The following is a 26,862-nucleotide window of genomic DNA, read 5'->3' on the forward strand; positions in this document are numbered from 1 at the left end:
ACTCTGACAGTATCTGGCCTTGAAGCATTTCATTGCTTAGGAGGGGAGAGAAATTAAATATAGCCAGCAGTGCATGCTGCAGCTGAAACTTCTGATCGATGTGGCCAGTTGCTAGTGGATTCCAATAGAGTCCTGTATTTTCCTTCTGTCATAGACTGAGATACATAGCTTTTGTATAGAGTACAGGTAAAGCATTTTGTGTTGTGCTCCATCCCACCCTTTTTATTGGTCTTTTGTTCCCAACACATATTTAATCACATGATTATATTTTCTATTGTCATCCTGTTATTGATGACCAAAGTTTGCTTGTTGTTCATGATGGAGAGGGGTTCTTGTCCACGATATTCAGCTAATGAATATTAAAAACAAATGAACCCTGAGCTGGGGAAAGTGAGGGTGCAAAACGCTGGGATCTAACACTGAAATGAAGAGTGAAAGCTGTGAACCAAACTCGGGACTCTGAGATGAAGTCCTGGTTCCAAGGGACCCTCCAAGGAGCCAGTGGGAGTCTTCTATTGTGCTGGGCCTGGACTCAGCTGCCCTGAGGATTGAGTGAGTTACACACACAAGACCCCTTGCGGTAAAGGAGCTGACCACTGTTACTGTCAGCACCACGGTTACTATATGCTGTGGCTGTTGGTTGCCCGGCTGAACAGAATGAACGCTGCCTGCTGCTAGGCCACCTTCAGGAGCACTGCTGTCCTGAGTCCCTGGAGCACAGGACTTCTATTCTGAGGACTGTGCCCTAGCATCAGTGCCCAGGGCCCAGAGAGCTCAGAGAAATAGCCCCACGCTGCTACCAAGCTGGGTGGGGGCAGTGTTGTTACTTCTGTTTGTTTGTGTCCAGAAGGCAGAGCAGAAGGCAGAGCTGAGGAGGTGGGAAAGGGGAAATACTCCTATTTGTGTTGTGGGGGAGATCAGTGAATTCGTGCAGTCATTTCATGGTAGGGCGGAGCAGAGATGAATCTGAGACCTTCAACGGCATCTTTACAGACCTCAGATCCCAGACAGCTGGGAAGAGAACACCCCCACTCTGACATCTCACCCTCTTGTCGTCAGTCTTCCAGATTATGCCTCACCAAAGTGACAACCTTCTAGCCAGACCCTGGTGACAGTCTGGATTCCACGCTTCATTGAAGGAGAGCATAAAAATCACCAAGCCCTAGTGGCACAACTCGGGTGCTCTACTACTAACTGAAAGGTCAGCAGCTCAAACCCATCCAGTGTCTCTATGGGAGAAAAGACCCGGAAACCTGCAACTGTAAACATTAAGTCCTTGTTAGGTGCCATCGGGTTGATTCCAGCTCACAGTGAGCCCCTGTACAACAGAATGAAGCACTGCTCAGGCCTGTGCCAGCCACACAATCAGCGTCATGTCTGAGCCCATCAGAGCAGCCACTGTGTCTGTCAGTCTGTCTGACTGAGGGCCTTCCTCTTTTTCACGGACCGTCCACTTCACCAAGCATGATATCCTTCTCCAGGGACTGGTCTCTTCTGACAACATGACCAAAGTAGGTGAGATGAAGTCTGGCCATTCTCCTTTCTAAGGAGCATTCTGACTAGACTTTTTCCAAGACAGATTTGTGGCCTCTTCGGGCAGTCCATGGTGTTTTCCCCAACACCACAAATCAAAGGCATCCACTCTTCCTCGGTCTTCCTTATTCATTGCTCAGTTGCACATGAAGCAACTGAAAATACCACGGCTTGGGTCAGGGGCACTGTAATCTTCAAAGTGGTATCTTTGCTCAAACACTTTTAAGAGGTCTTTCACACCAAATGTGCCCAATAAAATATGTGGTTTCATTTCTTGACTACTGCTTCCATAGGTGATTGTGGATCCAAGTAAAATGAAATCCTTGACAACTTCAATCTTTTCTCCAGTTTTCATCATGCTGCTTATTGATCCACTTGTGAGGATTTTTGTTTTCTTTATGTTGAGGTGTAATCCACACTGAGGGCTATAGTCTTTGAACTTCATCAGTACGTGCTTCAAGTTTTCACTTTCAGCAAGCAAAGGTGTGTCATCAGCATACTGCAGGTTGTTAATAAATCTTCCTCCAGTCCTGATGCTGCATTCTTCTTCGTATAGTCCAGATTCTTGGATTATGTGTTCAGCTTACCTACTGAATGAGTGAAAGGATACAACCCTGACTCATACCTTTCCTGATTTTAAACCAAGCAGTATCCCCTTGTTCTGTTCAAATGACTGCTTCTTGGTCTATGTACAGGTTCTTCATGAACACAATTAAGTGTTCTGGAATCCCCACTCTTCACAATGTTACCCATAATTTGTTATGATCCACACAGCTGAATGCCTTTGCACAGCCAATAAAACACAGGGAAACATCTTTCTGGGATTCTTTGCTTTTGGCCAAGATCCATCTGATGTCAGCAATGATATCCCTCGTTCCACATCCTCTTCTGAATCTGCTTGAATTTCTGTCAGTTTCCTGGTGCATCTGTTTTTTGAATTATCTTCAGCAAAATTTTACTTGTGTGTGATATTAATGATATTATTCAGTAATTTCTAAATTCTTTTGGATCATCTTTCTTTGGAATGGACACAAATATGGATCTCTCCTAGTCAGTTGGCCAGGTAGCTGTCTTCCAAATTCCTTGGCATACGTTTGTTGAAATATCTCAGTTGGTGTTGGGTCAGTTCTGGGAGTCTTCTTTTTCACCAAAGCCTTCACTGCAGCTTTGATTTCTTCCTTCAGTGCCATTGGTTCTTGATCATATGTGAGCTCCTGAAACGGTGAATGTTGAGTAATCTTTTTTGGTACAGCGACTCTGTGCATTCCTTCCATCTTCTTTTAATGCTTCCTGTATTGTTCAGTATTTTGTCCATAGAATCCTTCCAAATTGCAACTTGAGGGCAATTTTCCTTCAGTTCTTTCAGCTGGAGAAATGCCAAGTGTGTGCTTGTGTTTTAATTCTCTAACTCCAGGTCTTTGGAAATTTCATTATAATTCTTTGTCTTTCAAGCTGCCCTTTGAAATCTTCTGTTCACCTCTTTTAGTTCACCATTTCTTCCATTTGCTTTAGCTACTCTCCATTTATGAGCAAGTTTCAGAGTCTCTTCTGACATCCCTTTTGGTCTTTTCTCCTTTCCTATCTTTATAATGACCTTTTGCTTTCTTCATGTGTGATGTCCTTCATGTCATCCCACAACTCATCTGGTCTTTGGTCATTGATGTTCAACATATCAAATCTATTCTTCAGACGGTCTCTAAATTCAGGTGAATACACTCAAGGCAATATTTTGTCTCTTGTGGACTTGTTTTAATTTTCTTCAGCTTCAACTTAAACTTGCATATGAGCAACTGATGGTCTGTTTCACAGTCGGCCCCGGCCTTGTTCTTACTAATAATAGTGAGCTTCTCCATTGTCTCTTTCCACAGATGTACTCGATTTGATTCCTGTGTATTCCATTTGGTAAGGTCCACATATATGATCACCGTTTATGTTGTTTAAAAAAGGTATTTACAATGAGTAAGTTACTGGTCATGCAAATTTCTATCACATGATCTCCAGTGTCATTTCTATCACCAAAGCCGTATTTTCCAGCTACTAATGATTCTTCTTTGTTTCCAACTTTTGCATTCCAATCACCAGTAATTATCAATACATCTTGATTGTTTGGTCAATTTCAGACTGCACGTTGGTAAAAATCTTCAAATTCTTCATCTTTGGCTTTAGGGGTTGGTCAGTAAATCTGAATAATAGTCATATTAACTGTTCTTCCTTGTAGGCATGTGGGTATCATCCTATCACTGACAGCAGATGTTCTTTTTGATGATGAATGCAATGCCATTCCTCTTCAATTTGTCAAACTGGTCAATACCAGCCCATTAGCTCACTAACGCCTAGGATATCAATCTTTATGTGTTCCATTTCATTTTTTGACAACTTCCTATTTTCCTAAATTTACACTTTATACATTCCATGTTCTGATTATTAAAGGATGTTTGCAGCTGTTTCTTCTTGTTTTGCATCATGCTACATCATCAAATGAAGGTCTTGAAAGCTTTACTTCATCCATGTCATTAACTGTACTTTGTCATTATCTGTGCATCATTGACTGTACTTTGAGGAGGCAGTTCTTCCCCAGTTATATTCTGCGTGCCTTCTGACCTGAGGGGTGCATCTTCCGGCACAGTAGCAAACAGTGTTTCCCTGCTATTTACGAGGTTCTCGGTGGCCTTTTTTTCTTCCCCCTGGAGGTGGACCTGGCTATTTCCTTCTTCCTGGTTTGTCTTCATCTGGAAGGTCCGCTGAAACCTGTCCACTCTGGGTGACACTGCTGGTATTTGAAATACTGGTGGCATAGCTTCTCGCATTGTAGCAACACATAAGCCACCAGAGTATGACAAACTGATGGATGCGTGGTGGTTGTATACATTATAGCCTAGGAAATCCTATGGGGACAGGTCTACTACTCTATCATGGGGTTACTATGAGTCGCAATTGGCTCGATGTCACCCAACACAAAGCTGTCTCACAGCCCCGGAACAGATGGATCTACGTTCCCAGACCAGTGACTGAAACTGTGGCTTCTTGCTTTATTTTTATTGCACTTTGCCTAAAAAAGACCTGCTTTCCAACTGAATTTATTATTGCGAACCAATGTGCTATGAGAGCTATCCTTATGTCAGGCGGTCTAGTGCAATTATAAAGAGCAGCATATGTTTTGAAGAGTGTGGGAAAGGCCTCATTGTTTAACTTGGTTGATTTTTTTTTTTTATCATTATCCAAGTAGGCACACTTCCACAGGAACTTTTACATGGGAAGAGATTCAAATGAAAAGGAGAATTTCAATAAAGCTGAGGAAAAACTGCAAACAAGGTACATAGCGAGTGTCACATTGTCTTCCCTACAATGGTCTGTTGCTCCCTGTGCTACAAGGCAGGCATGTGATTTCCAAATGCACATGTCCACACGGAGGAGAGAAATAACAAAGGTGGGGGGCAGAGACAGGGTAGGTAGATGGTTTTTATCTATTTTGAACAAAACAGGCATACTAATATTTTCCCTAATATATTAAATGAAAGATAATATTATTCTAAAATGAGGTTTATTATCTCATTGTCAATTATATGACCAGAGTAAAGGGCCAAGAACTTAAAAAAAGTTCATTGGATATTTGTAGTAATTCAAAAAGGAGCCCAAAATCTACAAGGATAGACTCCAACCAGTGCGCTCAAATCCTACTTCAAAACCCATTCTCCCTCGACACTGCTTTAACATAACCTTGTAAACAAATTTAGTTACACAATTTCAACTTGCATTGGCTGAAAGTTGCCGTGAAATTAAATTTTGATTTCGTGCAAATAAATACAGATCATTGATTCCACCTGAGTGTTGTTTTAAAGGAAACATTTATCCAAGTCTCTTAAAGCCAAAGAATGACTTGCCAGGAGGTTACCTGCCAAGGTGATTTCTAGTCACACAGCCAAGGGACAAGCCGAACCGCCATACCAAAATCAGCCCAAAACTCATCACTGAAATAAGTTAGACAAAAATCTCTGTGCTTGTTTCGCAAATTTAAATGCAGCAGGATGGAAAAAAGCTTTTGGCAAATAACAATGGGACTGACTAAATTATGAATCAATTATAAATATTTATAGCAAGTATTTGGGGAAGGGTATGACAGATTTCTCATTTTTTTTGTTCTTATACAAGCATCCTACATGGATCTGCTATATTCCTGGATGTTGAGGCATATACCCTGTGACTCTGTGTTGTTTGTTGTTGTTAGCTGCCGTCCGTCTGACTCTTGGCAACCCGTGTACGACAGAACGAAACACTGCCCGGGCCTGTCCCATCTGCATGACTGCTGGTATGACTGAGCTCATTGTTGTGGTCAGTGTCCACCCGTCTCATGGAGGGCCTCTGTGGCTTCTGCTGACCTTCCGCTTTGTCAAACAGGGTGTCCTTTTCTAACCCTTGGGGTTTCCTGATGACATGTCAGAAATAAGTGAGCCGAAGATTCGGACAAGGTTTCCGTGATCCACAGGGTTTCCACTGGCTCATTTCTCGAAGCAGATCTCCGCTTTCTTCTGAGGTGCCTCTGGGTGCACTCAAACTGCCAGCCTTCAGTTAGCAGCTGAGCATGTTAACTGTTTGCACCTCTCTCTCTCTCTCTCTCTCTATGTATATATGTGATTTTCCCTAAATTCTAGCTTTTTGTAAGAAACCACTGAGTGCTGTGCTAACGGACTCTAGCAGTATGGCCAGCTTGAAGCTCCTCAAACAGGCAGCATACATCCTTGCATCCACCTCAAGGCTGTTCTAGTGAAACTCTCTTTTCTGAATCACTCTTCCCCAGAAATCCACATGTTCTCTTCCTTACCTCCTGACTGTAGGTTACACAATTTAAACCTCTTGCTGACCGCCCTATAGAGACATCCCACCAGGTTCTCCAGAGAAACAACCATAGAAGCAACAGGATCTCTCAATCTCTCTCTCTCTCTCTCTCTGTCCTCTCTCTCAATATATATAGAACTAGAGCAAAAGACTGATTGTAAGGAATTGCCTCATGAAATTGTGGAGGCGGGTAACTCCTAAATCTCTAGGGCAGCTGACATGCAGGAAACGCAGGGAGAAGTAGATGTTGCAATTTTGAGCCTGAAATCTCTAGGACTGGCCAATAGTCCAGAAACTTTGGCAGGACTGCTGTGTCACCATCTTGGGGCAGAATCCTTCTCCCCTCAGAAACCTCAGCGTTTGCTCTGAAGGCTTTCAGGTGATTGACTAGGGCCACCACACTGTGGGTGGTCGTCTGCTTTACTCAAAGTCAACTGACTATAGATGTTACCCATGTCTACAAAACACTTTCACAGCAAGACCTGGACAAGGGTTTGACCAGACACCTGGGCCTCACAGCCTAGACAGGTTGACACATATAATTCACCATCATCCCAAGGAATGTTTTCTAGAAGAAACATGTTACAGAATGTAGTTTCCCCAAAGTCCTCCCAAAACCTACCATGCTGCCCCATGGAGCAGTGAGGGGTGTGAGAACACTCATCCCCCCTTGGGATGCTGTTTACCTGGGAGCCAAGAGCCTCCTCACTCTTTCACTAAGACAACTGACAGCTTCAGTGTTTTCCTCTGATGAGAAAAAGGCAAATAAGCTGCCCACCAATGGTGGCAAAATCTAACATGGCGGCCCACTTCACGTGCCCTTTACATGTGAGCCCATTTAACCCACATACCAGCCCTGGGAAGGAGACAATGTTACTGATACCATCTTCACCACTATTCAGCTTAGGAAACTGACCTTTAGAGAGGTGATGCAAGCTTCTAAAACTGAGATTTAGTGACTGGTGAGTGGATCTGGGGCCCCACCGGAGAGAACCCAGAGTTGAGCTCATGGCCATGGTACCATTTCCCTCCTAAGCAGTGTTCCCAGGTGAGTGGTTCTCAGCCTGTCTGGAAAAAACCTCACCCAGGGAGCGTTGCTGTTTATTTCTGAATTGAAGAGTTTTCTGTATTTATTGGAACAGCTCAGTTTATTGGTGAAATAGGGCTTATTTTACTCCATGAAATTCTAAGATATTGCATGTACGCAAAAGAATACCGTGAGTTTAGAAATTTGCTCTGAGTGGATGATGACGGTGGTGAATCTACAGTCTATGCCTGCCAATTCTTTTGAACTCAAAAACTGAGTTATTCCACAGTGTCTACTTCCATACTGATACTGCCTTAGAAACCCAAGGAGGGGTCACCTTGAGTCGGGTCCGACTCGACGGCACATAACAACGACAACAACAACAACAAGCCTTAGAACAAATCAAATTTTTTTTTATACCCTATTAAGTGAGTTGTGGGTATAATTTATATGGACCAAAGGGAGCCATATCAGTAGACACACACACACACACACACACACATTCTCTCTCTCTCTCTCTCTCTCTCTCTCTCCATGGAAATGTGTTAACTAAACCCCACAGTATTTCCATCATTCTAATAAGACTTCTAGAGGTTTCTCAGTATGACACAGGTGACAACTCCCCTTCCACGTTGAGTGTGAGTAAGGGAGTGGTCTGGGGACTGTAATTGTTGCATGTGAGTAAGTAACCCAACAGATACTGTCTTGAGGCTGTCATCTTTATGGAAACAGACTACCTCCTTTTTCTCCTCCAGAGTGGTTGGTGGGCGCAAAGTGCTGACACTTTGGTTTGCAGCTGAGCGCTGAGCCACTGTGCCACCAGGGATCCTCGTGTGTATGTATAACGGAAATATGTAACCTAATACACTAAACTTGCATCTGTGTAGATGGATAGCATGATGCAGATCAGGTTTATCATTGTGGAAGTCCCTTCTCCCCTTTCTAACATGTACAGTTGTATTGTCCTCTCATTATAGTAAATAGGAAGCCCAGAAAATCCTGCTGTGATTGGGTAGGAGCTGGTGCTAAGAGGAAGGTCAGTTTAAACTGGTTTCTCTGACTTTGAGTAGTAATTCAATTTTATTCTATGTAATTAATTATGAGGTTATGAATAACTCAAACTGGAGAGGAAATGTAGTCTTAAGACATCTCCAGACCATGAAAATGACTTTTAAATATGGTGGCATACCTTCAGAGTAAAAGCTCCGTTTCCTCATTACATGAATTCAAACCAACGAAGTATTTAAAATCACTCCTTGTTATGTCCATTTCCCCCATGTCTTCAGTTTCCCTTTATGAGACATTTTTATTTCCCTCTCAGTTTTGAACATTTATCCTAAATGTGCGTAAGACAAACCTTGGTATAGAGACTTCCCATGAACTAAGATTTGCATACCAGTCAATCAAACTTGTATTTTAATTATAGTTGGGAGAGGATGGAATTACATGTAGACCATCAGGATGGACTGAATGGATGCACTCCTCATGTAAAGAGAGGTTGACATTAGTATTCCCTGAATTGGACTCTTAGTAATATCTTTGGTCTATAAATGGTGCTCCAGTGGCACAGTTGTTAAAGCACTTTATTGCTAATCAAAAGGTCAGCAGTTAGAACCCACCAGCTGCTCCCTGGGAGAAAGATGAGGCAATCTGCTTTGGTAGAGATTAATAGCCTTGGAAACTCAATTCCAATCGAGTTGGAATTGACTCGATGGCAGTGGGTTTGGTTTGGGGCAGTTCAAACCCACCAGCCACTCCTCAGAAGGAAGGCTGGGCAATCTACTTCCATAGTGATACTGCCTTGGAAACCCAAGGAGGGGATGCTATGAGTTGGGTCTGACTCGACGGCATATAACAACAACAACATCTGTAAAGAATGACAGCCTTGGAGACCCTATGGGGCAGTTCCACTCTGTCCTCTAGGGGCACTGTGAGTCAGAATCGACTCCAGGGCAGTGGGTGTGGTTTGGGCTTTGCTTCCATGAAGACTGACAGCCTTGGAGACCCTGTGGGGCAGCTCTACTCTGTCCTCTAGGGGTGCTGTGGGTCAGAATGGACTCCACGGCAGTGGGTGTGGTTTGGGCTTTGCTTCCATGAAGACTGACAGCCTTGGAGACCCTGTGGGGCAGTTCCACTCTGTCCTCTAGGGGCGCTGTGGGTCGGAATTGACTCCACAACAGTGGGTGTGGTTTGGGCTTTGCTTCTGTGAAGATCGACAGCCTTGGACACCCTGTGGGGCAGTTCTACTTTGTCTTCTAGGGGTGCTGTGGGTCAGAATTGATTCCACAGCAGTCAGCTTCTGTAAAGACTGACAGCTTTGGAAATTCTGTGGTGCACTTCAACTCTGTCCTCTAGGGGTGCTGTGAGTTGGAATTGACTCCATGGCAGTGGCTGTAGTTTGGGCTTTGCTTCTGTGAAGATTGACAGCCTTGGAGACTCTGTGGGGCAGTTCCACTCTGTCTTCTAGGGACGCTGTGAGTTGGAATTGACTCCAAGGCAGTGGGTTTGCTTTGGGCTTTGCTACTATGAAGACTGACAGCCTTGGGACTTCTGGTAAGATGGAGGAAGAGGCAGACAAGCGACCCAGACCCTCTTCAACAAAGAAAAGAAAAACCAATTGATAGAGATACAGAAGATAATCTTGGAGCCCTGAGCTTTGAAAGGAACTATGCAGAAGTGGATTAGGTACCAACTAGTGGAAAAACCTGAACAAAAACACCGAGTACAGAGACAGTCGGAGCTATGGACTGTCAGCTACTCGGATGGGACCAACAGCCTGAATATTTCGAACTGGTGCTGGGACCTGAGAATTGACCTAAAGATCAGCGCTGGTCACCAAGGGCTGCAGGGATGACTGAGCTGGTGGCCTATGACTAGGAAGGGAAACAGCAAGGAGGGAGACCACCTGAGCTATGGGTGCAGCCATTTTGGTTGCTTACACGTGGCAGCCATTTTGGATTTTTAAAGTGACTGAGGGCATAGCCATTTTGAATATTTACGAGCAGTGGCCTTTTTGGATATTTAAAGTGACCCAAGGTGCAGCCATTTTGAATCTTTACAAGCAGCAACCACTTTGGATTTTAAAGTGATAGGGTTCTCATTCAGATTCCAGGGACCTAAAAATAGGCTCTATTTGCCAAGGTCGGCAGGCACATATGAGAGGCTGACAACAGGAAAGGAGACAGGTGGTGAGTCTATGAGTGCTGTCAACTAGTGAATAGAGGAGCACAGTACCCTGCTTGCATAGATAACATACAAAGAAAACAAAGAAAATGAAAATCATGGGCAAGTGACTCAAACATACAATCACCAATTATATAAAAACATCACAATGCCTCAGAGACAACAGAGTATCACAGTGCACACAAAGAAGCAAGATAAAGCTGGAGAAACAAGGGACCAGGATCCAGATCCAAAATACATTTCTGAGGAAGACACAGCATTGGAACTCCCTGATAAAAAATTCAAAAAAATTATATTTAGGTATCTTCAATGAATTGAGAGACAGATCAAGGAAAACAGAGATAAAACCCTAGAACAACTTCGAAAGACAATACAAGAACAAAATGACAAAATAAATGAAAAATTAGAAATGATACAAAATTTACACATAGAAATCCAGAAGATTAATACTAAATTTTCACAAATTGATAAGACATTGAATGGGCAAAGGAGCAGAATTGAATCAATGGAAAACAGAATTAGGGAGACTGAAGGCAAATACCCACATACTTCTTTGGAAAGGGATCAATCAGAAAAAACATCAAAACAAAATGAAGAAAGCCTAAGGTTCATGTGGGATATACCATCAAAAGGAATAACCTATGTGTAATTGTAATTCCAGAATAGGAAGAAACAAATAAAACCACAGAGAACATTGCTGAAGATTTGTTAGAAGAGAATTTTCCTGGTATGATGAAAGATGAGAATATATCCATTCAGGAAGTTCAACGAACACCAAACAGGATAGACCCCAAAAGAAAAACACTCAGACATATCATCATTAAACTTAACCAAAGCCAAAGGCAAAGAAAGAATCATGAGAGCAGCATGGGAAAAATGAAAAATTACCTACAAGGGGCAACCGATAAGACTAAGCTCAAATTTCTCAAAAGAAACCATGCAGGCGAGAAGACAGTGGGATGGTATATATAAAACATTGAAAGAGAAAAATTTCCAACCAAGAATTACGTACCCAGCAAAACTGTCCCTCAAATATGATGGTGAAATTAGGACATTTCCAGATAAGCAGAAATTAAGGGAATTTGTTAAAAACAGACCAACCTTACAAGAGATGCTAAAGGGAGCCCTTTGGACAGAGAAGCAACAACAGCCAACACAAACTGACCATTAACACACATGATTTTATAACCCAGAAACCAACCCAGCTATGGAAGTATCCAAAGTAAATAAGCCTACAAGATTGTAAACAGGGAACCAGAGACATCAACTGACAAATGAGGAAACTACAAACCAAAAAGAGGGAAAAAATGGTGTCATTACAGAACTTCTAGATGGTAGGGAAGTCAAGACAACTACAAGCTAGAATAGACTGTTCTAAACTTGGGAAGAAAACTATAAATCATGGGGTAACCTCAAAGAAAAATGATAAACCTTTACATCAAAAAAGAGGACCAGAATAAATACTCAGCAAATACTAGAACAATTGCAATGAATGAAGTAATAACATGATTCATAGACAAAACGAGCTCAGCATAGAATATTATATGGAACAAAGAAATCAACACCATGAAAAAGCCTGTAACAAAAATGACAGCAACAAATTCATATTTGCCGATAATTACATATCTGACAAGGGGCTTATCTCTAAGATTTATAGTGGAAAAGTGGATGACCAAACTATGGTACATACACACAGTGTGTACTGTGAAGACATTGTCCTGTTTTCTTCTCCGTTTGGAAGTTTGTACCTAGAAGTTTTATTCCCTCTGAAAGGTTAGTTGCTGTTGTTGTGCTGATTGACTTCCTTGGTTTTTAGACTACAATGTTTTATGGTCTTATTTTGAGTTTCTATTTCTGATTTGGTTTTAGTGTTGATACCACGTATCCTGATTTTGTTGATCTCTGTTGTGGATTCTCTATGGGAAGAACTTCCTTAAGCATTTCTTGTAGGGTTGGTTTGGTTTTTACAAAATTCCTTAATTTATGTTTGTCTGAGAATGCATAGCATTTTATGTAGCACTAAATAATTATGAGTCAGGGCTGACTTGACGGCACATAACAACAACAACAACAACAAAGAATAATGTACAGTCTGCAAAACACCACAGAATTATGGATGAACTTGGAGGACATTATGCTGAGTGAAATAAGTCAATCACAGAAGGACAAATATAGTATTAGTTTGTCGTTGTGGAGGGTCAAGGAAAGGTTCATATATGGAGGTAAACTTTCTTTGTTGGTTGCCAGGAGTGAGGAGGGGAGGGAACACTGCAAAAAAAAAAAAAAAAAGTGACATTGACCCATGTCACTTTAGTTTTATGTATTTCACTGTACAGAAATTATATTTCAATAAAATGCATTTTAAAAAAAAGACTGACAGCCTCAGAAACCTGGTGGGCAGCTCTACTCTGTCCTCTAGCGACATTAGGAATCAGAATTGACTCCACACAATGGGTTTGGTTTGGTCTTTGCTCCCATAAAGACTGACAGCCTTGGAGACCCTGTGGGCAGTTCCATTCTGTCCTCTAGGGGATCTGTGAGTCAAAATTGACTCCATGGCTGTGGGTTTGGTTTGAGCTTTGCTCCCATAAAGATTCACAGCCCTGGAGACCCTGTGGGCAGTTCCACGCTGTCCTCTAGGGGCGCTGTGGGTCAGAATCCACTCGATGGCACTGGGTTTTGGTTTACAAATACTAGATCTTGAACAAACTCAAGAGACTTCATGCCAAGGGACTATAAAGCACAAACAGAGCAGACACTGACAATCGCTGTGGCTACTTCTGAATTTCCAGTAAATGCCTGCTAATGAATCCACTCACACTGTTTTAAGCCCTAATCTCTGAAATCAGCAATTTTAACACTGTGCTCTATGAGCACTGGGGGGTAGACCTGGGGAGTCATGGGTGGGGCTCCAAGCCTCTCCTCTCTTCACCCCAAAAGGTTCCTTGTTAACCTGTTTTCATAGTGGACATGTGTGAGGTAGGGACCCTTCATTGTAAGATCCACACTAAAATGACAGGACACATATCAGCACTGAGGACATTGCCCAGCATGTCAGTAACAGTGTTCACTGCTATTAGTTGAGAAGGGGCCCTGGTGGCACAACGGCTAGGTGCTTGGCAGCTAACTGAAAGGTTAGCTGTTTGACCCTACCAGGTGCTCTAATGACAGAAAGGCCTGGCAACCTGTTCCTGTAAAGATGACAGCCTAAGAAACCCATGGGGCAGTTTTCCTCTGTCCCACAGGGTTGCTATGAGTCAGAATGGACTTGGAGGCACCAGACAATAACAACAGAACTATTATTTGAAGAACATGTGAAGTGAGAATGTGAATAAAATATCTGGCCTTGAGTAAAAGGCACCATGAAAATTGCACGGAAAAATGTAAGGAAGATTAGCTCACATAAGCAATGAAAACACATGTGACCATGGCTCTTCTAAACACTGAGGGTGTCTGCTGGTCAGCTGTCATCTAGTAAGCTGATCCAATCAAGAGGAGCTCCTGGCTGTGACTTTGAAGAGGCTGTTTGGTAAAGAGTCTCTGTAGCCCATCAAAGCTGCTGTGGATAATCGATGGCCCAGCAAGGACATGCTGATTCTGTTCAAGGTCAAGGGACGAGAGATGGTGGCTAGTATCTGGCCAGCACTCCTGGCATTGAGGAGGTGCTGCTTACTAAGTGCAGCTAGAAGACCAAAGCAATGGCTTTCCATTTGCTTGCTTCCACCAGAACATGGCCATCCATCCTGGCAGGACAGGCCACCTGGAAGGTCTATGGGACCACGTGTGTGGGTACTGAATGGTGAGGGTGGCCCTCGGTGGTGGTCCTGTCTGGAATCACTAATTTCAGGTGTGACAACTCAGCTCATTGAGTTTAGCTGTGAAAGCCCTAACTACCCAATGGTGGGCAACTTGGCTGAGGCCAAGGCTGAGCTAATTAGTATTCTGGTATGATGGGTGTGAATATTTGCTACTGTGATGGATAATGAATCATAAATGTTACACTGCATTCCACCTCAGCAATAACTGTGCAACACCCATGGAAGCACAGACAATCAGACAATTACTCAATGGTCGGTGCCACATGGCTATGAACCTGCTCGACTGAGTCCACAAGCTCATCACCTGGCTTCACACTCACGTGGTTCACCCAGCAAACAAGAGTAAATGCTCAGCCTAAGTTCTTGAAAAAAGACCATATGACCCGTGGCCTATGGTTTAAACTGAACTGTGGTGTTAGCAAAGGTTACTGAATATACTGTGGACAGTCAAAAGAACAAACAAATCAGTCTTAAAAAATGAAGAACCGAGGTTCAGCTGTTCCTTGGCAGCAAAGACCTCAGCTTGTTTACTTTGGACAGGTCATCGCGAAAGACCAATCACTGGGGAAGGATACCATGGCTGATAAGCAAAAGGGTTGGTGAAAATGCCATGGATGGATACGTAGCTGCAGCAGTGGGCTCCAACAGGCTCATGAAGATGGTGTGGGATTGGGCAACATTAAGTCCTTAATGCACGAACTGCAGGCTTGTCAACAGGAACTAACAACAATGTGCTTTAAGCTTCAAACTTACATACAGCTAGTGGAAACATCACAGTCACCAATCAAAAAAAAAGAAAAACACTGTGTCATCTTCATCATCATGATGCTATAGAGAAACACTGGCTTGGAGCCTTAGAGACCAAGGTTCTTATCTTCTCTTTCTGCTCTTCATTTCCTCTGGAATTTTGGAAAAGTCACTTATGTTTTTCTGGGCCCTAACGTGTGCCTCTGTAATTTAAGAAATTTGTTAATGATTTTATTTACAGTTTCATTCAACAGTCAAATAACAATAAAAACAATATCCTACTGGGAGGCCAAGCATCCATTCATGAAATGGACCTTACCAAGGTCTACCCATGAATCAGCAAGTCCAACCCACCTCCATTTTGTGATTAAAAAAAAAAAAAAAACTCAGGGAAATCAAATGTGGTGACATGGGTCACAGAGAGAAGAAATGGCAGTGAGGACAGTGTCCATGTTGGTCTCCATGCATTGTGATTGACCTTCTTTGTGATGGGTCCAGAGTCTGACGTTCAGTGGACTGTATTCTCTCCTCACTTGCACCACAGCAGATGACGTGGACCTCTCCAGGCTCTACGTGGAGGTCCCTTCTGCCCTCCAAGGTGGGGCAGAGAGTTTCAAAGGGCAGGGACCCTGGGCTACTGAGGGCCTGAGCAGGAGCCACTGCACCCAAAGCCAGCTTCAAGGTGGTAAGAATAGGGCTGGCCTTGGCTCGGCTCCTGGGAGGTGACCTCTGCGCCCTCAGCATGTCCGGCCTTGCCTGGGGACTAGGGCCAGCAGACAGTAACCATGTGATGTCTGTCGGTGGGGACTTTGGGTCATAGTATCATACCTCCTGAGAGGCTGAAGACTGAGACCCACCACGTGGGCAATCAACCATTTCATTAATCAATCAGTCACACCTATGTGATTCAGCCCCAACAAAAACTCTGGGACCAAGCCTCAAGGGAGCCTCCCTGGTTGTCAGTACCCTATGCAGTTGTCACGCCTCGCTGCTGGGAGAGAATACAGATGCTAAGCCCTGTGCCTCTTCGCTTGGCTAGGCTAGCTTTACTTTGCGTCATTCTCCGTAATGAATTGTAACGGGGAATGGGGTAGCTTTTGTGAGCACGCTGAGTCTTTCCAGTGAGCATGGAGACTGAAGGTGATTTGGGGGATCCCTCCAAACTCACAGGTGGTGTCATAAGTGAGGGTGGGCTTGGAGGTGGTTCCCAGGTGATGCCTGCACACCCTGGCACCAGTGCCTCCTCACCTGTCCCCACACGGGCTGGCCTTCCTCTGTCATGCTCATCTGGGGAGAAGGGAGGGAGTGGGACATCTTGGAGCACATGGGCTTGAGTGCTCAGCAGAATTCCTGGCCCAGGGTCCTGCAAGGGTGAGGAGATAAGGGGAACCCATACCTCCTCCTCTCCTGACAATTCTGGTTTGTAAGTTCCTCCAATAAAGCCCATCCCATAAACTGCCAAAGAGGCTGTGGAGTTTGACCTTGGACCAGCTTCACAGCAGGCAGACAGCACAACTACTGTTATCGTCACTGGGTGGCTCAACTCACAGAACCGTTGCCTGGCTGACCATCTGCATGATAGTTGTGGTTGTGTGTCCGTTCCTCTCAGTGAAGGCCGCCCTCGTCTCACTGACCTTCTCCCTTCCTGGTGACGTGTCCAAAGTGACAGAATCAGTTTTGCCCTCCTCATTTCTAAGGGACATGTGGCTCTATTTCTTCTAAGACTGATTTCTTCATTCTTCTGGCAGTCCACGGTACATTCAATATTTTCCACTGACACAAGTTAAATCTGCCAGTTCTTCTGTCTTCTTTTTCATTGTCCAGCTTTTGCACGTATGTGAGCCAATTACAAAGGCCATGGTTGGGTCAGGCATGCTTTAGTCCTCAAAGTGATGTCATTGCTTTTTACCACTTTAAAGAGGTCATTTACAGATTTGTGCAGCGCAAACACATCCTTTGATTTCCTGACTGCTACTCCCATGGACGCGATTGTGGATCCCAGTTAAATGAAATCTTTGACAAACTCAATACTTTCTCCATTTATCGTGATGCTGCTTTTGGTCCAGTTCTGAGGACTTTTGTTTTCTTGATGTTGAGGTGTAATCCATACTGCAGACTGTAGTCTTTGATGTGCTTTGAAACCTCTTCATTTTAAGCAAACGAGGTTGTGTCACCTGCATATTGCAGGTTGTGAATGAGCCTTCCTGCAATCCTGATGCCACGTTCTTCTTCATATAGTCCAACTTCTCAGATTATTCACTTAACATATAGATTGGATAAGTATGGTGAAAGGATACAACCCTGACGCACACCCTTCCTCATTCTGAATCATGCAGTTACTCAGTGAATGAATGACTAAATGAATGAACACCCCTTCCATTACACCTTCTGACTTGCATTCTTTGTAGGGGGTATGTGTGTGTGTGGTGTATGGCGGTGGTGCTGAGTGACAAATTCCACACTAATGAAATTAAAAGTTCGGGATCACAATGTTCTCTTTACAAGAAAGCCACAAACTGAGAACAATGATAGTAATCTGTGAGTGTCTACACGCACACGAACAGCACAGACTCTACATCATCGGAAGATACAGCTTCACAGTTAATTCCAGTAACTGAGTGAGAAAACGGCTTGTGGGAAGTAGGGAGACATTCTACAAACCCACGTACAAAACCCTCTCATGTTGCTTCTGCTTGGGGTTTGTTGCCAATGAGTAGAATCAGACCATTACAGTCTAAGAATTATTTTTGAATAACTGGTAACATAAGTTGTCCTATGAGTGTGATTCCCAACAGTGGGGTACAGAGGGGACTGTGGTGGATGGGAGAGACCAGGGACTGTGGTCCAGGAGGAGACCAGGGTGGGGATCTGAGCGCCGAGGGACCTTGACGCCCTGGAAACACGAGCAGCCCAGCAGCCGTCCTCGGCGTGCTTCCGGGAGGCCTGCTCCCACGCTAGGTGCCCTCTGTCACACACCTGCAGCAGTGGCTACACCTTTACCTCCTACTGACACAGACCCTGCCCTTCACTGAGAAGCTGGACAGAAGAGAAATGAAAGGTTTGGAAAGGTCTTCCTGCAGTGGTCGGTGTCAGAGTCACGGACGGTGAGGGACACTGACCGAGAGGGGACAGGGAGGGCCTGTGGCTGACGGCCGGGGGGAGGGGCAGGGCTTCCCACCTTTCACCTCTCTCCTTCTCCCTCCCCTTTGCTTTCTCCTCTCCTCCTCCCTCTCTTCCCTCTCTCCCCCACCATCTTCCTCCCCTCTCTCTGTCTCTCCTCTCTCCATCTGCCTCTTTTTGATGTCTCTCTTTCTCTGTCACTCTCCGACTTCCCATTTCTCTCTGTCTCTCCATCTCTTTGTCTGTCTGTCCTCTGTCTCTCTGTCTCTCTCCCGTCCAGACACTTAAAGCTAACATTGTAGGTGACCGCTCTCTGGGAGACACTGCTCATGTGGGTGGCCCCAGGCCTGCCCGGGGCCCCTGCCACGGCCACCTCATCTGTGGCCACCAGGCACATTTCTATCCTGCAAACCACTGTCTGCTGCCCGGGACATTAGTCCTCTCTGAGCACGTTCCTGATATTTGAAAATGTGCTGAGCCCAAGCATTCTAACCAATTATCTCATGGTTTCAGTGCTTCTCATATTTCCTCTCCACCAGTTCAGTGTGGTCGGGCTGGCGGCCCTCACTCACCACTGCTTGTGGTCTGCGTCGCAATTGCAGTGGTACCGGGGGTCCGTGCAGTTCCGCTCAATGCCGCATGCGCACTTCTGGATGCCAGGGCCCGAGCCCCCCCAGTAGTAGTGCTTCTCGTTGCCTTTGCCGACCCACCAGGTGTAAGGGCTTCCATCTGCAAGAGAGGAGGGGAGCTTCAGTGCACATTGCTAAGTGAGAGGAGCTGGTCACGATCTGGAGGGAGGTACTGTGGGGACAGTGGGGAGATCCGTGGTTGACAGGGGCCGGGATGCAAGGAGTGGGGGGCAGGTGGCACACAGGTCACCTCAAGGGCCGTGAAGCTTCTCTGGAGGACACCACTATGGGGGGGGGGCACATGACACAGTGCATTTGTCAAAGCCCACAGGGCTGTCCAGCACAGACGGAACCTTGATGTGCACTGTGGACTTCAGTTCTAACAATGGGCTGATCGTGGTGCCTCTGCGAGAACAAGTGGACCACAGGGATGCAAGATGGCAACAATAGTGAACAACGGTTATTAACAGTTCGAGTCGGATGGGACTCAGAGCAACCCCTCCTTGGGTTTCCGAGGCAGTATCAGATTGCCCAACCTTCCTTCCAAGGAGTGGCTGGTGGGTTTGAACTGCCAGCCTCTGGTTACCAGTCAAGTGCCTTAGGCACTACGCTACCAGAGCTCCCTAACACCAGTTAATACTAGTTAATCACAGCTGCAGAGAAGGTGTCTGGGAACACACTGCACTATCTGCTCAAATTGTGGGTAAACAAAACACTGCTTTAAAAGGTATGGTCCAAACAAATTAGCGGGAACTGTGAGCCCAAGCTTCCCCCGGCCCGGGATATTCACTTTCTCCTGGGAGGAGCTTTGCCCTGCTGCCCTCTGTAATTTGGCCAGTTGCCAGTAAAGTGCTGGAGAAGCCCCGGGCTGACGTGCGACACACAGCTTGCTCACGTCTCGTCCACTTTCCTGTAACGGAGCATCTCACAGACTGCAGGATGCTAGACCTAAACATGAACTTCCATGCTTTCTTACTAAAAACCAAAATAAAACTCCAAACCCACTGCCATGGAGGCTATTCTGACTCATAATACCCCTAGAGGACAGAGTGGACCTGCCCACAGGGTCTCCCAGGCTGTCAGTCTCCACAGAAGCAAAGCCCAAACCACACCCACTGTGTGGAGTCCATTCTGACCCACAGCGCCCCTAGAGGACAGGGTGGAACTGCCCACAGGGTCTCCAAGGCTGTCAATCTTCACAGAAGCAATGCCCAAACCACACCCACTGCCTGGAGTCTATTCCGACTCACAGCGCCCCTAGAGGACAGAGTGGAACTGTCTGCCATATCTTTCTCCTGCATGAGAATGGCACACATTTTGTTTAGCAGCCAGATGCTTTAACCACTGCACCACCAGAGCGCCTGGAAGCAACATAGCATCCATTTCATTGTGAACATTGATAGTGATTTGCCCCAACCACAGGGGTGGCGTGTGGTGCTGTGTCCTTTACACAAAACACCAGGAAACTGAATGTCTCCTTATCTCACCTTTAGCAGGAGATGAGAAATACCCTTCTCTCAGCCATGGCCCCATGCACAGCCCCCAGCCGTCTGTCAAGGGGGGCTTGTCTGCTGCTGTGATGTTGGACAGGTTTCAGCAGAGCTTCCAGACTAACACAGACTAGAAAGACAGGCCTGGTGACCCATATGTGGAAATCAGCCAGTGAAATCCCGGTTCAAAAGGGTCGCGCCTGCCACTGACTGTGGGGATGGGGCAGGCCTAGGCAGTGTTGTGTTACTGTGTGTGTGTGTGTCACATTTGGGGTTCCTCAGTGGGAGTGACAACAGCAACAGCACCGCGGAGAAGAGAGAGGCCCCTCCCAGCCGCCCCTGTGTGGCGTGCTTGCAGCTCAGGTCAGGACACTCAGTGTCTGGGTGTTTGGGGAGTGTGTCCTTCGTGGGCTCTAGGCATGAACTGATCACTAACACCACCACCACAGAGAAGAGAGAGGCCCATCCCAGCTGCACCTCCAGGGGGTGCCTGCAGCTCCGGTCGGGACGTTCCGTTTCCAAGTATTTGTGGGGGGGGTGCTCTGCAGCCTTCAGTGTGCTGTGGGGACCAACGGCTATCAGACCAGAATGGGACTCAGGGAGGAGATCCCAGGACTGATCCTTGAGGCAAGGTGAGTGGTGACACCAGTGACCAGTAAGACTAGATCCGAGTTCTTGGTGCTGCTGTAGCACAAACACCACAGGAGTGTGGCTTTCAAGAGCAGACAGTTATTTTCTCAAACTTGTACTGAAAGTCCAAATCGGGGTCTGGGCCATGTCCATTCCTCCCATCGGGCACTGGCTTCCTGAGTGGATGACCCTCACACGACCTCTCTGGTCCCCATGTGAGCCTGTCTCTTCTGCTGTTTGTATAGGTCAGTAGTGGTGAGGTTTGGAACTCACACTGTGCTAGTTAAGGTTGTGGGTCTACGTGGCTGGGCCTGGTTCTGAGTGGCTGGGCAGCAGGATGGAGTTATTCCCCAAGATGAGATTGTAATCACCCCTGCTGTGGGCAGCTGAGTAGTTGCCTTTGGGATGTGGTCGGCTTCCAGTACATAAGGAGAGGCCTTGGGAAAGGTCACTAGCTTTGGCCACATCTGGACCCTGCATTTGGCTGAGTTTCCATCTCAGTGGCCTGCCATGTTGCCTGCTGACCACGGAGCTGTTCCTGGACTTGAACCAGTGGCCTGCTGTGTGGCTTCACAGTTTTGTGACTGTGCCATTTGACTTGTAGACCTGGGCTGTCAGGCCCAGCAGCCAGCAGCTGTGCTCGTCAGAAAAGGCCTCCAGCTCCAGTGGGCCTCCTGGCAGACCTGAAGCCCCAGGTCGAGGGGCCTTCACCCGGCCCCTAAAGCTGGCACTGTGCGTCAGCCGTCTAGCCTCCTGAACTGCAAGAGAATAATCCCCATTTGTTGAACCATCCATCTGGGTGTGCCTGTTCCAGCAGCACTGGGAACCAAGACAGAGCCTACATTGGCGTGGCCTCATTAAAGTAAGACAGTAACTCCCGCTACCGGGCAGGCTCATGTCTGCAGGTACAAAGCCCAGATGTCAGCACATATTATGAGGGATAACATTCCACCTGTCACCCCAGTGTTCCAGGGTCTCCCCAGCCACCATCTTTCCTCAGGCCACCATCCTTTAGTGTCCTTGTGTCATGGATGTGCCCAGGTGGGGTGACACAGACCTGCTGTGACTTCATCCTCCTGCCTGGGAAAGCCAGTTATGTGGCTGAAAACCTCCTTCCTCTTGTCCCCACATCCGCCGAATGGCAGAATGCCAATAGGAAAAACCCATGCTGGGGAGAAGAGCAAATTGCAGCCTTTGCTATTAGTGTTGGCGAATTTGGCTAAGTCGCTGTAACTAACACGACTGACTAGGCTGGTGTGTATTTTATGTTCAGCTAGGGCGCTGGGCGAAGGCACACTCACCATCCTCCTGTGCCACATGAGTGAGGTGTGACTTTGGGCTTCACAGATTATTAGTTACCAGCTAATTGGCATTGGGAGAAACACAGTTAAAGGAGATAAAAATGGAAAGACTGTTTAAATAAGAAGTGGTGAGAAAAGAAATAATTGTCTGCTTCCGAGAGTTCAAGGAATTTTCTAACCTCAGAATAGGAAGATGATAGTTAACTGTATTAAGTGGATAACTAATGAGATTAGGCAACAAGGGACGTATTTGAGGTTAAATGGACATGAACTATGACAGTGAAGCCCATTACATTAAATAAGCAGCCATGGACTGAGTGGGATACAGCCATGGCACCGCTGGTTGTCACTCAGATCCAGACCTGGACAGAGGGGGATACAACCATGGCACCGCTAGGGGTCACTCAGATCCAGTTTTATTTTGGTGGAGGGATTGTTGTGGTCTGGCAGATTAAACTGGGGAAGGAGGAAAGCGAAGAAGACAGCTGCATTCCAGGACCGTGCGAGGAGGCCTGCTGGTGACAGTGGGCGGGTACCTGAGCTCACAAATGTGCTCTTTGGAATTCAGAGCCACCTAACAGGCTGCTGAGCTAAGGCGGGGGAGCAAACGGGGGCAAAGGAGGGCAAGTTCTCAGCCGTAACCCAGCACCTGGCAGGAATGAGTCAGGGGGCCAGGGGCCCAGGGCCATAGTGGCAGGGGACACCAAGGTCAACTAGCATAACAACACAGTCCACAAAGACAATGTTCTGCATCCCACTTTGGTGAATAATGACTGGGGCCTTAAAAGCTTGTGGGCAACCACCTAAAATGCAGCTAAGATCCATCCCCACTTGGAGCAAAAAAGAGTGAAGAAAATGAAAGCTGCATGGAAACAATTAGTCCAAAGGACTAAGGGACCGTGCAAATCCTAATCTCCATGATCCTGGAACAACAGCCAGATAGTGCCTGGCTACCGTCCTAAATGATCTGAAAGGGATCACTACAGGAGATCCTGGATAGAGTGGGAGGAAAAGGTGGACCAAAAGGCAAAATAATAAAAAGACCAGGCCCGAGACTGGCCCTCAGACACCCTTCAAGCCTGGAACCGAATGCCCCCCTGGCATCACTTTGCAGCCAAACAATAGACCAATCTACAACGGGAACAACGACACCATGAGAAAAGTGCTCCTCAGAGCACTCAACCAAAGGAGACCCAATGGGGTCCGGAGGCAGGAAGGCAGGCAAGAGGGACAGTGCAAACAAGGAGCCTGGGAGGACCTGGGATGAGTGTTGAACGTTGAGGGATTGCAACCAATGGCACATATCAAAATGTGTCTAAATATTTGAATGGAAAGCAAAGTTCCTTGGTAAACTTTGACCCAAAGCACAACAAACAGTACATAATGCCATCCCGGCAGGCCCTGAGACGAGACGCTGTGTGGCCACTAAGACAGCCAGGCAGTGCCACGGGGAATTAGACACCAGGCCACCAGGTGCAGAGGCTCCAAGATGAAATCCTAAAGCATCTTTTTTGGCTTTTGGAACCTTGTTTGTTTTTAAAGTTTCTTTTGTTGTTGAGAATACACAGCAAAACATACAGCATCTCGCCCGTTTCTCTGTGCACAGTGCCACGACTCCATTTTTCCCTGTGTGCTCAGTTGTTGATGCAACCACTGTTATTCTATCCTCTCTGTCCCACGTAGCTGCGTGTCTGCTGAACCATGGGGCTGCTTACATGCGACTGGAGCAGGGAGGGCTGCAGCCCACTCTGCCAGGGCTTCTACTGGTGGCTCCCACCGTCCCAGGCTCCACCCTGACCCCGCCCAGGCCCTGCCCTCCTGGGGACTTGCAGCCAGCCCTGCAGAGGCAGCTCTAGGTCTCCCTTCCATCCACACCACTGCACTCAGCTGAGGTTCAGCTGACACCTGTCAGATTACATAATCTACACCAAGGGGGGGGTGGGGTGCGTGCTCCCTTAGTGACACCTGTCACATGACACAATCCACACCAAGGGGGGGGAGGGAACATGCTCTCTTCATGAGCCCACGAGCCATGGAGGTGATTTGGACTTGCAGCGAGCCTGTGGAACAGAGCAGAAGCACCCCATGGGCTCTCCAAGGTGGTAATTTTTACCGAAGCAGCCTGCCTCATCTCTCTCCTGTGCAGCGGCTGGTGGACTGCACTGTAACCAAGAGCTTTAACCACGGCACCCCAGAGCTCCTTTCTATAAAGGTGTCTCTTGGCAAAGACAGCCTACATTAGCGGGCTTGTGAGATCCCTCCTTCTGCACCAAACGGCTTAGAGGAGGGGCAGTGGTGGTTCTGTGCCAGCACCCTCGCCTTCCATGTGGGAGACCTGGGTTCCATTCCCGGCTGAGGCCCCTCACGCACAGCCCCCAGCCGTCCGTCAGTGGTGGCTTGTGCGCTCCTATGATGCTGAGCGGGTGTCCGTGAGGCTTCCAGACTCAGACAGACTGGGAAGACAGGTCTGGCACCCTACTTCTGAAGACCAGCCAGAGGAGACCCTATGGATTGTAACAGTCTGCTCCATCCACCAGCCACTCCTCAGAAGGAAGTTTGGGTAAGCTACTTCCGTAGCGATACCTCCTCAGAAACCCAAGGAGGGGTCACTATGAGTCGGATCTGACTCCGTGGCAGTGCGTTTTGCCATCACCGCATTTCACTGCAGACTGAGGGCTTTACAAACACAATGAACACTTACGCTGCTTGGCAACTCATAGATATGAAAGCCCATCACCTCAGGCACCTGTAAGTCTGAGAAATGAACTTATGTAACCGGATAACAATTTTCTCTCATTTCCCAAACAGCAGCTACCTCTGTGTTCTTCTTTGCTAATAGATACACTGAACAAAGAAGTTCTGGGTTTGTACTCTAGACAGTAACAGGAGATGAGGGAGATGAATCTCCCGTTTGAGGTTATGATAGAAATGTTCAACTGGATGAAAGCAGAGTTCTGTCTTTCTGATTGAATGTCACCAAACTCATTGGATTGGGGCTGAACAGAAATGAGGGTGGCTAATTAGCTTCATGTATCTTTCAGAATCACATTGGCTCTTACTGTACTTTGTTGATGTGAGTAGGGAGCAAATTTAGAAATGTAGAATTGAAGTTCAGATCAAGATGAACCTGAACCAAAATGCTAATTAATTAAAAATTAATTTCACTGCCTAACATTTAACTTTATTTTACTGACTTAACAGAGTTCAGTCAAGGACAGATCTGACTGAGTGGAATTTGATTGTTGGATTAAATCATCTTGAATCCAACACGAATGAATTAGATTGTGGAAGTGACACATTGAGTGGGGTCAATAATTTAGCACCATACTAAGAGCCATGTGTGAACTATGTGTGAGCCTTGTGTGAACCATGTGTGAGCTGCATGTGAGCTGTGTGTGAGCCGTTGTGAGCTGTGTGTGAGCTGTGTGTGAACTGTGGGTGAACTCTGTCTGAACTTCATGTGAGCTATGTGTGAACCGTGTCTGAGCCATGTGCGAGTGGACTTTTCCATTTGCATTCGTTAGGTTTATCGATGGTTAGTGCGTGAAGATGAGATGAGCTGTCATCACTGTACATTGTAGTTGATGACTGTACCATGTAGTTGCTATGAGCTGTGTGTGTGCAGTGTGAGCTGTGTGTGAGTCACATGTGAACCATGTGTGAGCCATGCGAACTGTGTATGAGCCATGTATGAACAATGTGTGAGCTGTGTGTGAACCGTGTGTGAACTGTGTGTGAGCTGCATGAGGTGCATTGAGACACGTGTGAGCCGTGTATGACCTGTGTGTGAACTGTGTCTGAACCACGTGAGCTGTGTGGGAACCATGTGTGAGCCATGTGTGAACTGCTTGTGAGCTGTGTGTGAAGGCAATTCATTTCTCAGCCCTCCACAGGAGAAACCCACTAAACAAACTGAGAAAACACATCTTTCTGGAGATTCTATTCTTTTAAAATAAAACACCTGACATGTCACCCTACCATAATCAAAAGGAAAAAAGATTGAATTTTCCAATTAAACTTTCCATTGTAAAAGACATCTCAAATATGGGTAGAAAATGACATTGCCACAGCAGCAAACAGCATTGGCACCCTCAGTTTGGCATCCCCAGAATGGGTGAGCGAAAGCTCGGGGCTGGGGTCACAGTGGGGGACAGGACTCCATCCCTCTGAGCTCTGAAATGGGGGCCTGACTCACCTTGGAGCCCTTGGCTGGTCACACTCACGTGGAGCACACCACCTGCTACCCACACTCCAGGGGCTGTCAAATCATGACAATTCCAATTTCTCTTCTCACCTGCAATTCTCAGCTAACTTCCTCCCATTTCAGGAGTAAAAGCATCAGCCTGGGCTCAAGCTACAGAACCAAACACACACAACCATCAGCTACTACACAGGAACCAAAACCAAAACACTAGTATCTACAATTCACAGTAAGGAGGGAAACAAAAAACAAAAAAACTTGGTCACATATCTGGGTTTTTCCGGAGGGAGGAACAATTCACTAGATTTACAGAAATCAATTTTCAAATTTTGGTAGCTTTGAAGTAAATG

At 46.2% G+C, this 26,862-nt stretch overlaps 1 protein-coding gene across 1 annotated transcript in view; it reads right to left on the minus strand.

Moving 5' to 3' along the window:
- CNTNAP2 (contactin associated protein 2) overlaps window positions 1-26,862 on the minus strand; it is a gene marked incomplete at its 5' end in the record, with an annotated part of 1,317,366 nt that overhangs the window by 407,881 nt on the left and 882,623 nt on the right. Inside the window, one exon of the mRNA XM_007955953.1 lies at window positions 18,834-18,990. Within this exon, the coding sequence (XP_007954144.1) occupies window positions 18,834-18,990 (157 nt within the window). The remainder of the gene's footprint in view (window positions 1-18,833; window positions 18,991-26,862) is intronic.

Source organism: Orycteropus afer, unplaced genomic scaffold, assembly GCF_000298275.1.
Source record: "Orycteropus afer afer isolate SDZICR_OR568_19922 unplaced genomic scaffold, OryAfe1.0 scaffold00556, whole genome shotgun sequence".
Lineage (NCBI taxonomy): Eukaryota > Metazoa > Chordata > Mammalia > Tubulidentata > Orycteropodidae > Orycteropus > Orycteropus afer.